Source organism: Calidris pugnax, unplaced genomic scaffold (genome assembly GCF_001431845.1).
Source record: "Calidris pugnax isolate Ruff unplaced genomic scaffold, ASM143184v1 scaffold20, whole genome shotgun sequence".
In the NCBI taxonomy this organism is placed as follows: domain Eukaryota; kingdom Metazoa; phylum Chordata; class Aves; order Charadriiformes; family Scolopacidae; genus Calidris; species Calidris pugnax.
Window position 1 is genome coordinate 31,136,384 of NW_015094510.1, and position 14,291 is coordinate 31,150,674.

The following is a 14,291-nucleotide window of genomic DNA, read 5'->3' on the forward strand; positions in this document are numbered from 1 at the left end:
TTTGAGGGCCACAAAGTTACAGCATATGTACCAAAGAAACAGGAAAAACACATGGACAGATGAAGACAAATGAATTCAGTAATGAGGGGTTATGCAATTAGTGAGGAGTAAAGGGGAAATATAAATCATTCAGTGTTGCAATCATGAAAACCAGCAAAATTAATTTAAGAGGTGATACTGATAGAGTGATAATTAATTGTAATGTATACACTTGGCAAAAAACTCAATGCTACGCAGAGCATTGTAAGCACAGATAAGGCACCAGAAATTGGAACAGATGTTGGTACATAAAGCCTGGCTTCTTGACTGGTTTTGCAGTCCTTTGCTGTGCCACTGCTTCACACTCCTCTTGCCACTGCTGTCCCAGAGGACCAGGAAGGCAGGTACGAGCCAGCATGAAGGCCATGCAGAGCTGGATGGTCTCCCTCTACCAATTTTTGTTTGCTTCTAGTGAAAGCTGTTATTCATGGCCATCTCGTACTCAGGTCAATGTGCCTCCTATCTTCTGCTGAGGGATTGCTTTAGCAGCACTTCTGAGATCATTTTCTGCAACTGCAAGCAGCACCAGTGACTCCAGGAAACCCACTGCAGTGATCTACAACTCCTACACAGACACAAAGCATGTCCTGAAGTATTTAGGGACATAAAAACCAGATAAAGGCAAGGAATGCAAATTTGATTTACTCTATAGACTTTTACACAGGCTATTTATCCATACAGATCTACATCCACAAGAAAGCAATAAAATAATTTTGTTAATCTGTATATGTTAGGTGCTGCAAGTGGAATCAGAGCTTCTGAATTTTCAAGTTACTCATATAATACAACTATCTTCCCTATTGTGTAACTTCTAGTGACCAATGCTCAGCATCTCCCACTTAAACCAACAGAGTGTGGAACTCCAATTCTACAGCAATTCTTGCCACACAAACTAGTAACTAAAGTTTCACTTAGATCTATGGTTTTCAGTAAGGAATGAAGCTCCACTATTTCACAAACCAAAGAAGTGCCTAAGTTCCCAAGATGGCTGAACAACAGCTATGTTGCATTTGCAGTTAAACTAGCTGAATTCCCCATTTGGTGTATTTTGATGGCAGCCAACACACCTTTCCCCTCCAAATCCAGCCGCACAGGACTCCCTTTCAATAATGCTTGACTATTTAAGTGCAATCATGCATTTTCAAGGCAGTATTTAAAGTAGTACCTTAGTGTACTGCTCGCTCATCAGAAATACCAAAGACTTAAATAATAATTAGGTCAAGGAACATCTCCATAATTTCTACAGGACATTCAACTCTAAGCTGAAATCCTTGATGCTTTGACAAAACTTTGTTGTATTTAACAGTGTTTAGAATAACCAGAGTTTGTTAGTCCGCGCAGAAGAAGATGCATGTCTTGATCTCTTCACCCCTGTGGGTCTACACCTGTGGCCACACTGATGCTTCAGCTACTAGATTATGAAAAAATGTTTGACACATCCTGTTCTGCTGTCTTATTATTAAGGCAATCTCTGGCAGACAGCTGAGTTTAATGTCTTAAACTGCTGCAGTTCAGTTTGCCACAACACGTCTGCCAGACCTCTCAGAAGTCGCTTTATTAAGAAGCAAATATTTTGCTTAAAAAATGGCACACTGCAGCCTTCACCCGTTTAGGATGGCTCTAGACAGCTGGTTAAATCTTCTCCCAAATTGATTTCTAAAGTCATGGCACTGCACAGGCATGCTGCCTGACCTGTAAGCCTCATGGGATGCTTTCACCAAGCTCTGAGCAAGGGATGCAGAGTAAACGACAGGTAGTTGACACATCATCTGAACTAACCTTTACCTACCTGAAATACAAGTGCTTTCCTAGAAACAGATGTCTATATTAAGGTCAATAAGCTAACATATATTACATGCTGAATTTATTGCCACAGACTAAAGATGTCAGTTCATTAATTACAAAAATTTTTGGAAGATAGTCCAGTGAATAACAACAGTTTGTTACCTAATGAAGTAAAATATCCCTGTTAACAATAACATATCAACAGTTCAATGGAAACTGAGATAAACATAGACAAAACTGATTTCTGCCTATCTGGAATCTTTAAGTTACTTACGATATTGTACATGCTGCTTGGCTCCCTTATCTGTGTGACAGTTTTCCAGTAATATTTTGCTATTAGTTTTGCAGAGTGAGAAATCAGTAACAATTTCTGTTCATTGTGCAAAAGAAACATCTAACAGAAAACTTAAGCCACAACGGACAAAGCAAACCTTAGTATTAGTAAAATGAGCTACCAAGTAAGTAAAACACACAAAAAAAAGAAGGGATACAATATTTACTTTCACTAAAATGAAAAGTTTCAGGTATTACTTGTGACTGTTGATTTTAAAAGTTCAATCAGAAGCAAAAATTTTAAATGGGAAAAAAATTTTGTTGGAAAAACTCCTCACTGAGCGTTAGCTCTCCTCAAAACTTTACACATAATGGATTCTCTTCAGAATAAGACATACCACAGGCTATTTTCCCTACCAAATATAGAGCAATAAGGCAAATTAAAACCAAGGGACACAATACAGCTATGAATTGGCTGCACATGATTCGTTAGTTTCATCCTGGATCTTGTAAATGTAATTTTCAAAAATCTTTGTGTGTACCAATGGTCATATCTTCACTGGTCAAAAAAGCCAGCTTCAAGGATCAAGTGGCTGGCTTCAGTACCTTATCTCTGTTAAAAAAAACAACAACAGAAAACCACCAACATCAAGCCCCCTCAAACACAAACACTCTTGATGAAACCCAGACAAGTCATCTATCTTGTTAATCTAGGTCAGCTTCAGATAACATGCAGAGTGATAGGAAAGAAGAAATTCAAGGGACAGCACTGTTTGGGATTCACTAAGAAACTAAAATAACTATTGTCCACTATTTCCACTAAGATTTGAACACAAGTATATCTTGTTATTTAAAGACATGTTACAGGGAAGGGGGAAAAAACCCAACAAACCAAACAAACCCTAAGGCCTCGGTAAAACTTTCAGCTTCACTAACATCGTGGAATTTCAAGATTTTTTAATGATGCCTTCCTTGCTTTTTAGAAGATGTCACGAATCTGACAGTAACACAGCTTTGGTGTACATACAACAGGACTGAAAAAAATCTTTTATTGAAAAATAATGCTAGTGTCCTAGGAAATTAATGCTTTCCTGGAAACACTGGAAATCTTCTCGACTAAGCTGATGAAAGGTGTCAAACACCAACTAAAATGAACTTTTATGGAATCATGGGAATAAAGGTTGATAAGAAGTGCAGGGCAACAGGACAGAGAATATAAATTCTTCATAAAATAAGAATGACAAAAAAATGGAGACAATGAACAAAGAGCACATTCCAGGTACGTAGAACTACCAAGAAAGAAGAACCTATCATGAAAACAGCTGTGTAGTTTATGGATCTTACTAGCAAATACCCTAATATTAGTTGCAGACAACTAAGAAATCTTTCAGTCTTAGAACAATAGTCTGCACCACATCCAAGAATAACGCTATCAGTACCTCAGCATTATTTGCCTCTATCTCTTTCTGTCGTATGTATACTGGAAAGCAAGAAATCCATTACCTAACATCTAGCCAATCTTATGACTTACACAAAAATAGACTGAGAGCTACTTTAGGTGAGACATTGTTGACAACCTGTTGATAAACGCAGGAAAATGAAGGAGAGCTACTAGGGATAGAAAGAAAGTCAAGTCAATCTCTTATTTAAGACAAGACGACATTATTAAGGTGTTCACAGATAACTGATGATGATGACCTTAAGTAACTGGTCAGATGCTTGGCGTTTTCAAATTCCCTGGATGTATCAAATAGCTCATTTATGCATAGTAAATATGGAAGTTATAATTTTTGCCTAAAATACCTTTGGTATTTTTAGAATTATAATTAAATACACCCTCATTCAAACTAAAAGTACTTGCTACAAAAGATGAAGCTGAGCAATTGTTTAATCTTACCAGGAGGTATTTAAGTGCTTAGGCCTCCATCCATAACACATTGAGCGCTAGTGTCACTACAGGATACTACAGTATCATGGCGATAAAAACCCACAAGGACACAATGTTTGCCCAAGACATCGATCAAACCCTGGCACTGTATCCAGGTTATATGGACACAAGTGTCAAGAAGGAAGAGGAGGCTGGGCTGGATGCAGGTGTTGGACTAGATGACCTCCACCGGTCTCTTCCAACTGATTTGATTCTGTGACTAAGAAAAGCTCAGAGATCCAGTTAAAAGTAAAGTCCCAGGTTATCCACATGAAAGAGATACTTCTATAGAGCCAAGCCTCAAGAACACTGATGTAGTATAATTTCTTTACAAAAGGAAGACCTTGATAATCCTTCTCTAAAGTAGACTTAGTCCTCCCAGAATTAAGAGCACTGAACATTAGAAGATTTTCAGTATTCCTTAAAAGAACATCTAAAATATAGAAAAAGCAGTATCATTCTTCCCCCAAGCACAGCTTTATCATCATGAAAGCAAATAACTGCTCTAAACTTCATTAATTTTGTGCACAAAGGAAAGAATGGATCTGTCAAAAGAAAAAGCTGACTGAAGAAATGTTTATTCTTTCTACAGATTTTCCAAAGATTCACTAGTTTGACTGTGACGCAACAGGATGTATAAATTGGGACTTCAGTAATAGCATCACTAGAGAAGACAGACAACATTTGCCTCTGTAGTACAAGGCCTCAAGAAGGATATAGACAACAATTTCCAGAAGCAGTTCTCTAAGCACCTTCTTCTACATGCTGCTGCTCACTACATTTTTGAAGTGACACATGAAAACACAGAAAATTCATTTAAATGATACAATGTGACAGTTTTAAGTTGATATGATTGCCGACTTTTCTATCCACCGGATACCTCAAACAGGGCTTGACTCATTAGCAAGTGCAGACTAATAACACTGATCCCAGGCAGGTGAGCCTGGTACAAAGCCAATTTGAAGGTAACTTGAATCCTGATTTTTACATAAATCCTTTCATCATTTCCTATTTCAAACAGAGTGACCCCTACATCTACACTTAATGAATTATCAGTAAGGCCCCTTTGAGTTTTTATCAGCATTTTAGTTTTTTAAGCCAGAATTTCAAGAAGTTCCAAAAATCTGATCTTACTAAGTATGAAACTGATCCCAAAGTTCAGCATTTGCTGCCTAATTCTGAGTTGACAACAGGAAGAAATTACTGTAGAAGAGCAAACAAGCGTATGACAGGGCTTCAGGCACCCAAGAATATGCATTTGGCATTCAGTAAGAAAAACATCCCTCCTGAATGACCTAATTGTGGCCAAAGATAAGGTGTTTCCTTCCAACTGGTGTGGAGGAGCGTGCGTCCCTGTTTATTCCCTTGTATACCCGCAATTCTTAAGGAATTTTTTTCTCTTTCTTCATAATAGGATCTAATATTGATAAACAAGATCATTATGAGATTAATGCTCTGTAAATTAATTAAATGATTACCTCTTAATTAAAACGCTTCTGTTTTAGAATTGCACTGATATTGCTAAACAAGAAATTATTTTTTCCAGGGTGTCAGTACTGTTTCTAAGGTCTGAGGTTTCTATTCTGAAGATGATCTCAGGAGAACTAGTAAGGTACAAATTTTGTGGTACTCTTCAGAATGCAACAGCACACCAGTACTCCCAGCTTCCAAACACAGGATACTTTCTTTTATTCTGTTTTTCTTGCCTAGTGTGCATAGTGTTTTTCTTAGAAAAACAACACAGAATACAAGCCAATAAAAATATTGTGTTAAGAACCATAGATTAAGAATACTGTTAGCAATAGCAAGCAAGAAGCTCTCCGAATATATCCATAAATCCATCCTTTCAGAGATTCATTCCATATTCAACTTCTTAAGAGCCTAAAAGAAGTCCGCATTAAACTGTTTATTATGCTTCATATTTTGAGCAATTTTCTTTTGGTTTGAGCTTGGGAGGCTTTTAAAAATTGTTGCTTCCTATACAAAAAATGTATTTGTGCAAGATCCTGTCGTTAAATGTCAAAATGGAAAAAATTACATATCATATCCCCAAGGCAATAATTTTGTTAGTCTAATCCATTAAATAATTCTGTTACACTGTACATGCTTAAAAATCACAAATATTTCAAGTGACTTCTCATTAACTGATTACAGATATCTTTCTTCAAGATCATACCTGTTTAAACAAAGTGATAAGAACATTCATATGAACAGTACTTAAAAGTCACAACCTACTAGCTTAGATACAATAGGAGATTTGCTTTAAATACATATCTTGATGACATCAGGACTGGAACGGCAGTATCCTCAAGAATGCTAAACAAGAAGGTTGTTTCAATGCAGAAAAACGTGCAATGAATTCCTCGTTTGCTTTTAAAAATTGATATCAAGTTGTGGCAATGCAGCACTCTTAAAAACAATGTGAGGGTCATGACCAGAGAAGTGATTAAAAAATGTCTATGGCAGAGCTTGGGTTTTTTCAGTTGGCGGTGGTGGTGTTTTGTTGGTTTGGGTTTTCCTTTTCTTTTTTTGAATGCCTTTATATAGCAAAAAGTTCCTCTGCTAGCCTAACTTAATGCTTTCATTTTTCTAATTATGCTGAAACATCAGTTAAGAGCCTACCTGATGTTTTGGAGAATTTGCTGTGCTGGGATTGATATTCCGCAATGCCTAAGAGTAAAAATAAGATGGATAAAAATTACTTTAGCTGCATGGTTTGCTTATGCAGGCTGTCTTATAAACACCATCTTGTAGTATCAAGCCCCCAAGACAGGCCAGATGTGACAGGATAAGGGAGTTAAGAGACTATGAAAATCATGACACAGTGAAACAGAACTCACAGGTTTACCCAGGATGCATAATTGACAGATAAGCTTAACGACCAGGGAGAACAACATGAAGGGAACTGTCTGTCACCTGGTCCAAAGTTAGTCAGGTTCTCAATGACAACTGAGGCAAGAAGACAATTAGAAGGCCTACCTAGAAGCATGCTAGCACAGGGTAAAACGTTTGTTGGTGGATTAATAGCAAAGCAGGAAAAGCAGAAGCCCAGGTGCTTAAGCGGAGAGAAAGTCCTGATGCCACCTTTGCAGTGTATTCTTACCTAGAGTATAGAGTACTATAAAGAGTAACGGCTGTAAAGATGACCCATCTTACACCAAGAGATGCTGAAGATTCCTACAAAACAGGCCTTGACTACAAAGGGGATAACGGGAGTCAGATTCCAGGACAGAATACTGCAGGTGATGAAGAAAGAGAAAAGCTGTCTTTGAGGACATTAAGATATTATCCTCTACTGATACAAAGCCCATCACCCAAAGTGAAAAGGGAACAGGGGAAGATTTTTAGAAGTTTTTCCTCACAGAAACAATTAGTGACTTCTCTGACAGTGTCAAAAAACCAAGCAATATCCTAAGTATCTAACACAGATGGTAGTAACTCTAAAAATGGTCAGATAGAAAAATCGAAGCAGAAGGCTTAAAGTCAAAAGGAAGTCAAGCCCGAATTCAAAATCCAGAGATTCCAGTGTCCAGTCCTACATTTGAACGTTTGCTACACAGAGTAGAAAAAACACTGAAAGGAATAGCTTGCAGCCTAATTATGAAGTTCGAAATTCTTCAGCATATGAAAACCACAGGTCCAAAATGCAGCACGAGAGATTCAGTTGTTCCATGGTCCACTCCACTGTTTAACAGATAAGATTTTAGCAACAAGGTGTCTCCTCGATTCATCTTACATAAACTTTAGAAGAACTCAGAAATCCTACAGACTGTGACAGGTTCTGAAAGTGAAAGACTTTCCTCCACTTAAAAGCAGCTGTGGGAACCGACTTCTTGTCTTTTGGCATGACTCAGAACTCAGTGAATATGAAAGATATTCTCAAGAGGAATATCCAATCAGACCAACAGTGCATGATGTCATCGTAACACTAAAGAAGCCTGTTCTTGGAGAGTTTTGTTAGGGAGAGGAATGAGGGAGGAAAGCAAAATCTGTCAGTCTGTAAGTCAGACACTTTCACTATTAAGCTGATACTGATAACAGGATGGATTCAGACTTTTTGAGATCTCAAAGCTTTTTGTGCAGTCACCAGTCTTTAAGACTCACTGAAACAACAACTTAGTCAAAACAAAACATAACATACAAAAGAAATAGTGGAAGTAGGTGTCTAACCTGTGGCCTCACCTGCCGAAGCAGTTCTTGATGCTTCAGTCTCAGCCTTTCCTTCTCCATCTGTAGCTGCTGAAGTCTCATCTGTTGTTGCTGATTGGAGCTACTTCCACCCATCACACCACCTTGGGGACTCTGAGGAGCCAGAGGGGGTGGCTGTTTCACTGGAGCACTTTGGCTGATTCGCTGATTCATGGCTAAGGAACCAAAACAATAAACATTTAAAAACGAAATTCAAACAAATACATGCAAGGAAAGCATTATCCTTAGAAGGCATGTATTAAAAACATTGTAAAATAAAATTGCAAGCCACGACAGTACAAAACATGCAGCTACACTGATGTTCAGAGTGTGAAAGGTATGCTCACATGTGTTACTCCTGTGAAATCTATGCAACAGTCTCATGTTTTAGAGTACGTACTGTTCTAAAAGCTTCGGAAAACGGTTAAACCCGTAAGTTGTTGAAAAATTCAACAGTGGTAGTAAAATATTTCAAGTTTAATTAGAACGATCTCTCTCTTCTTCCTAATGAACTATTCTCAATTTAGACACAAATATTACAAAATCACTTTTCTTATTCATGTGAAATCTCAGAATCCATAAACTTGAGAACACACAGAATGACAAAACAGATTACCTCACTGACATCAAACTACATTTGGTTAAAGGCCACCATTCTTCCCAACGTGGTACGGGTCATGCAACAATCATTCACATCCTTGTCACATTGAGTTTTGAGTGTTACAGACTCCATTTAAGGCATCTTGACATGCAAAATTAGAGCTGGTACAGAAGTGGCAGATGAATTACACAGCCAAAAATACCGCCATCACTACAGGAAACATTTTGACAGTGCTCAGTTTTCTTTTACCCCACAGAAGTATGTGATGCATCTTTTCTGGGGTGTAGAGAAGAAAAAGTGTTGTCTTGAACGCCTAATGCACAGTGAGAACCCATCTTCCCTTCCCCCATAAAAGCAAGACCTAAGACAGTCTTATTTCATAAAATAACCCATGGATGGGATGCGTTGACTTGACAGGCCTGATTTTAGACCTGTATAGTTAAAGTCAACAAAGGCACTGGAGTTTCCATTGTGAAACAGAGAGCTGGTTAAAGCTGAATGCATTGCAAGGGCACTATTTTCGGGGGGGTTCAGTTTTGAAATTAGCTCTGTATCTTGTTGTCTGGAACAGCCTGCATCTGTTAACATTAACAATATGCTGCAGAATGCATTTGCTGAAGCAGTGATGGGAAAGTGGTATGGATTTTTACTTTTTTCCTAGGAATGAGGATTACGGTTTATGGGAACTAAGAGAAAAAAAGGGAGTGTGCTTCTTTTAGGATGACAGGCTGACTTGGTGCAAAGCAAACCATCTGTTGTATTAGTTTGGATTAATGTCTTCATCATCTGTAGAGGGTTCCTGGAACACTAGCACTTCTAACTATCTTAAGAAAGAAGAATTGTCTCATAAAGAATGTGCATCATCTTTTCTCTGAAGAGCCCTTAAGCCTCCACTGTCTTTTGAATGTTCAACTTAAGGTACAGTAGTGCTTTTCTTCTATTCCCAGAAAGTCTAACTATATTTATCTCATAGTTGCAATAAAAATGGCTATTGCTTCAGAACAGAAAAGAAAAAAAGAGTCACAACCAGTTACAGACTCTAGTCTACCCTTCCAACTATTCCATAGGACCAGCACAAAGTAAATAGTCTTTAATGGACAGGTGGGTCACATTTTCACAAGTCAAAATAAAATGAAGTGTCAAATAGCTTGAAGTAATTTGAAATAATCTTGTATGTAGTTGCTTATGGGAGAGCATCATAGATCTGACCACATATAACATAAAACTTCCTGTAAAGGTAAATGGACAGGTAAAGCAAGAACAGAAACTGAATCTCAGTACCGAGCAGAAACAACAGAGTAAATACAAAGGGCTGGAGGTTCAGTTCCAACCTGCAAGACCCACCCTGACCCAGTGGGGAAAATAAATAGTGGGAAAATGACATTGCTGTGGATTAAAGCTTAAAATCAAGCAGTTGATCTTAAAAGACATCCTGCACCACTTCACCATGAAAAGTGAACTTCAGGACGAAGATGACCAGGATGAGCAAATCAACCAGCTTCGTGACATAAACTGTGGTCCATAGGCCAGCAACAGAAGAGACGGGACAGCTTGTTCCTCTGCTGAACACCCACAGAAGGTTCATATGTCCCAAGACACCAGAAACTGTTAGGCAGAAGTTTCAACAGCACCAACAGCTGTCCTGCCAGGATGTGAGCAGTGAACTGCAATTACAAGCTCCAGGACCTCCAGCAGGCAATCTCTGCTGGAAGACTGGGAGCAATTAGACTATCTACATTTACCAAATTAGGGCGAAGCTGAAGGTAGAGAGAGCAATGGAAAAGAAAGGCAGCCCACCTAGCAGCTCCCAACAATCTGGACGTGACACTGCTGGAGTGGGGAACAGATCTCATCCTTTCTGTCTTTTTACTCAGAATTCTATCAAGCCTGGAAGCAGGACCATGCCTTTTGCTTTTTATATCTTACCCTCTTTCACCTTAAAAGCAGACAATAACGGGGTTAGTAGGGGACAACAGAAAACAGCCTTTTCTTGCTGTTACCTAATTCTGCAACTCAAGCAGAAGTCTGTGCTACCCTTCAGAAGTTCCAGGACTCAAACCCTGTTATTAAACAAGATGGAAGGTCAATTACAGTGAAGAGTAAAGAGGGACAAAGGTTAGAAAATTACAATCACCTGAAATAAGCACATCTAAGTTAATTTTAATGAGCTAGGTAGTTTGCTTTTAAGTACCCAAAGCCGAAGAATGTCAATTTTCTTTTGGTTAAAAAGGCTGCCTATATGGTCTTGTTTGCAGTGATATAATGACTGTTTTGGAGTTCCTGCTTCATGCAGTTCCCACCCAAGTCATGTTACAGATAACCTCAACAGAATGTAACAGTTTCTAACCTTAGTTAAACACTTAAATTCAGCGTAACTGCAGATTCATGTTATCAATCTGTTTTTCCTGCATGCACCATGTGAGTATCACTTCCCTATGTCTCTTTTCCACTACTATGCAGCTTTGGAAATAATTTCCTTCTCATGCCAAGTTCTTCATATTTTATATACCTGTATCTTTCTGACAGCTGGTTTTTTTTTCCCCAGTTCTCTCTGATCACAGTTTACTTCAGTATTCCCATCTTCTGGCTTTGTAATTAAAACCATAAGAAACAAATCATGTTTGTCTGATGATTTTCATTTCATTCCCTCATCCTAGATCCCTGAAATGTCTTCTAATTTCTATTTGGAAAGTAATGTATATAAGTAAAGTGTATCTCAAACAGGAATACAGTAAGATATTGAAAATTTGCTGTATACTTAATAATCATCAATACAGGGGAAAATTTAATTATATGATTTGGCAATTCTTCAGAAACGCAACATAAAAATCAAGTTTCTGAATTCTTATTTAGGTATCCATCAAAAGGATTTTTCTGAGCATTTTATTGTTTCAAGAATACAAGTGCAAAATACTTCAAATTGGCAAGATTTTAAACTGTCCTCAGTGCAGACCATGGAGATGATTTTGGAGTAAGGGAACTATATTTAACTGTGAAATTAAACTAAACATTTGGACATTAAGAAGAAGATACTGCTAACTGAATTTTACTGACTTAACAACATACCCAAGAACCAGGGGAAAAAAACAACAGTAGTAACACTGAAGGATTTTCAGCTATCTTGGCTGATCACACAAGTGTACTATCTTCAAGGGAAACAGAAAGAAGAATGTGATTTTCTATAATTCCAACTCAAGATTAAATGAAAAGAGGGAGAACACATTTTGTTTGAGTGACAGGAAAAAAAACCCAACAAAGCAACAACAGAGGGTTTTAAGGTTTTTTGTTTGTTTTGGTTTTGGTTTGGTTTTGTCGTTTTAATTCTCAATTCTCCATTACTTACTGAGGACATGCTACAAAAATCTGCACTCTAAAGAATATGCTTATCAATGTGATCTCAGATAAGCACATTTTATTTCTTTCACACCTCGTGGGTTTGTGATGATCCTGACACACAGAGCGCTTTTTTAAGTATTTTGAGTTCAAAGGCAAAGAGCTTCACTTATCTATCAGAGTTAGGACTTAGCAGTTTTCTGATGCATCCTGTTCCTTACCTTCCATGAGTATGGAAAGCATTTAAATAAGGGGCTCTGCACCCACACAGTGAGGCTGCAGAGACCTCACAGGCAGAGAAGGAACAAACAAGTCTTTGTTTCTAGAAAAGGGGGATTTGAGGGAGGAGGAGGAGGGGCAGACAAGTTAAAAAACACGGGCAACTTAAGACAATAAAAAAAAAAAAAGATCCTGCCGTCCTATAAAATGGCTCAGCTTCACAATCTGCAGAATACAGTCAATCGCAATAGCTGCAATATGCTTTTGAGAGCAGAGAATTAGCGGTCTTCAAATGTTACACGTTAAACGTTCTATTGTCCAAACTCGGCAGCAAAATGCCTGTTCTGTGCTGCAGCAGATAACACTTGACAGTTACTGAAGAAAGTTCAGACTGCTGTCTACATCCTTAATGGAGGAAAAACAGGGGAAAAAAAACCCAAACCAAACAAACAAACCACCACCCCACCCCCCCAAAAAAAACCACCAAAAAAACCAACAACCCCACTGTAAAACAAACCCAGAGAGAGAAACAATTACCAGTCATTGGTGCTGAAGAGAAAAGGCCAGCAGATTGTTAACAACTCAAACATACCACCCCACCCCCCAAAAAAAAACCACCAAAAAAACCAACAACCCCACTGTAAAACAAACCCAGAGAGAGAAACAATTACCAGTCATTGGTGCTGAAGAGAAAAGGCCAGCAGATTGTTAACAACTCAAACATAAAAGGCTAATTCTGTCCCAAGATCCTATGCCAATTTAAATCAGACATCCCAGGGCAGTGGCAGTCTGCAGCTACGCAGTACCTTTCCCCTATGCAGAATCCCATGCAAAGACTGCTGTAGAGCAGACACAGTTGAATGTTTGATGTTTTTTCTTTTGTATTTATCATTTCAAGCTTCAAAACTAAAGCTAATTTTAATCTGCAAATTTAGAGATGTATTTATTTGAACAAACACCACCAAAAAAACCTCAGGATCCCAGCATACTGTAACTTACTATTATTAATAATAAGAATCAATGTTTTCATTGAGGGAACGGAAAAAGAGTACTTGTCCCCTTCAGCTTCATTTGGAAACCAGTCAGTTTTTGTGCATCATTTTTGGCTACAGCCAGGTTTTTGAATGGTGCTAGTTTGCAGCACTGCAACAAAGGCAAAAATCCTCTTTGATTAAATTGAAAAGAGCTGTGAAGAAAAAAAAAAATACCAGCAGGATTTGAAAGAATGAGTCTCGGAAGTAATAAAAACTTGTTCCAAGTGGCTTTTTTAGAGAGACTTGGTACAACCATTTGTTATTTAATCAGGATACAAGTCATGTTTCTGGACTGCATTCTTTATAATGCATTGCTATATCACTTTAAGGAAATCCCAGTTGCAGTTTCAGAATGCTGCTGTTATAAAACAACCTAAATATTAACACAAAAATATTTCATTGTTTTCAGTTTTCAATTAATCTGAGAATCATGGAACTTCGCATAAGGGGGAAACCTGAAACAGACTGTTCTCCAGGGTTGTTTTGCTGTCTTAAGTGTACAAACAAATCTTAGTGTCTTAGTCAGGTACAAAAAAATATTCACACACTCCTGAGCTTGGTAAAAACAAGATATATCCAATGAAAATACTACCTAATACAGAAGTACGTCCAGACTACAGAGTGATTACTCTGCATTTATCAGTTACCTTTCTCAAATGAAATTAATATTTTTCTCTTTGTTCTTCTATCACTGTACCACCTGCTAATTGTTTTCTTTGATAAAGCTGCCACTGTTTTTAAAAGTCTGGCTGTAGCCTAAAATGCAGAGGTGCAACAGATGGATTGATTGACCACCACTAAGATTCCATAGCACCCACAGACAGATTCTTAACACACTGGAAACTAAACTGGAATAAAATGCTGTTGCAGTTGTTCATGGATCTAACTTCCC

The 14,291-nt window shown here is 38.0% G+C and overlaps 1 protein-coding gene across 3 annotated transcripts in view; it reads right to left on the bottom strand.

The window, feature by feature from the left end:
- YAP1 (Yes associated protein 1) overlaps positions 1-14,291 on the bottom strand; it is an 89,969-nt gene that overhangs the window by 14,482 nt on the left and 61,196 nt on the right. For 2 of the 3 annotated variants that reach the window (XM_014966018.1, XM_014966017.1), the window contains one exon: positions 8,207-8,388. In XM_014966018.1, coding sequence (XP_014821504.1) covers positions 8,207-8,388 — 182 coding nt within the window. Of the gene's footprint in view, positions 1-6,646; positions 6,695-8,206; positions 8,389-14,291 lie in introns of all 3 variants that reach the window. The other variant, XM_014966016.1, reaches the window with a different exon arrangement.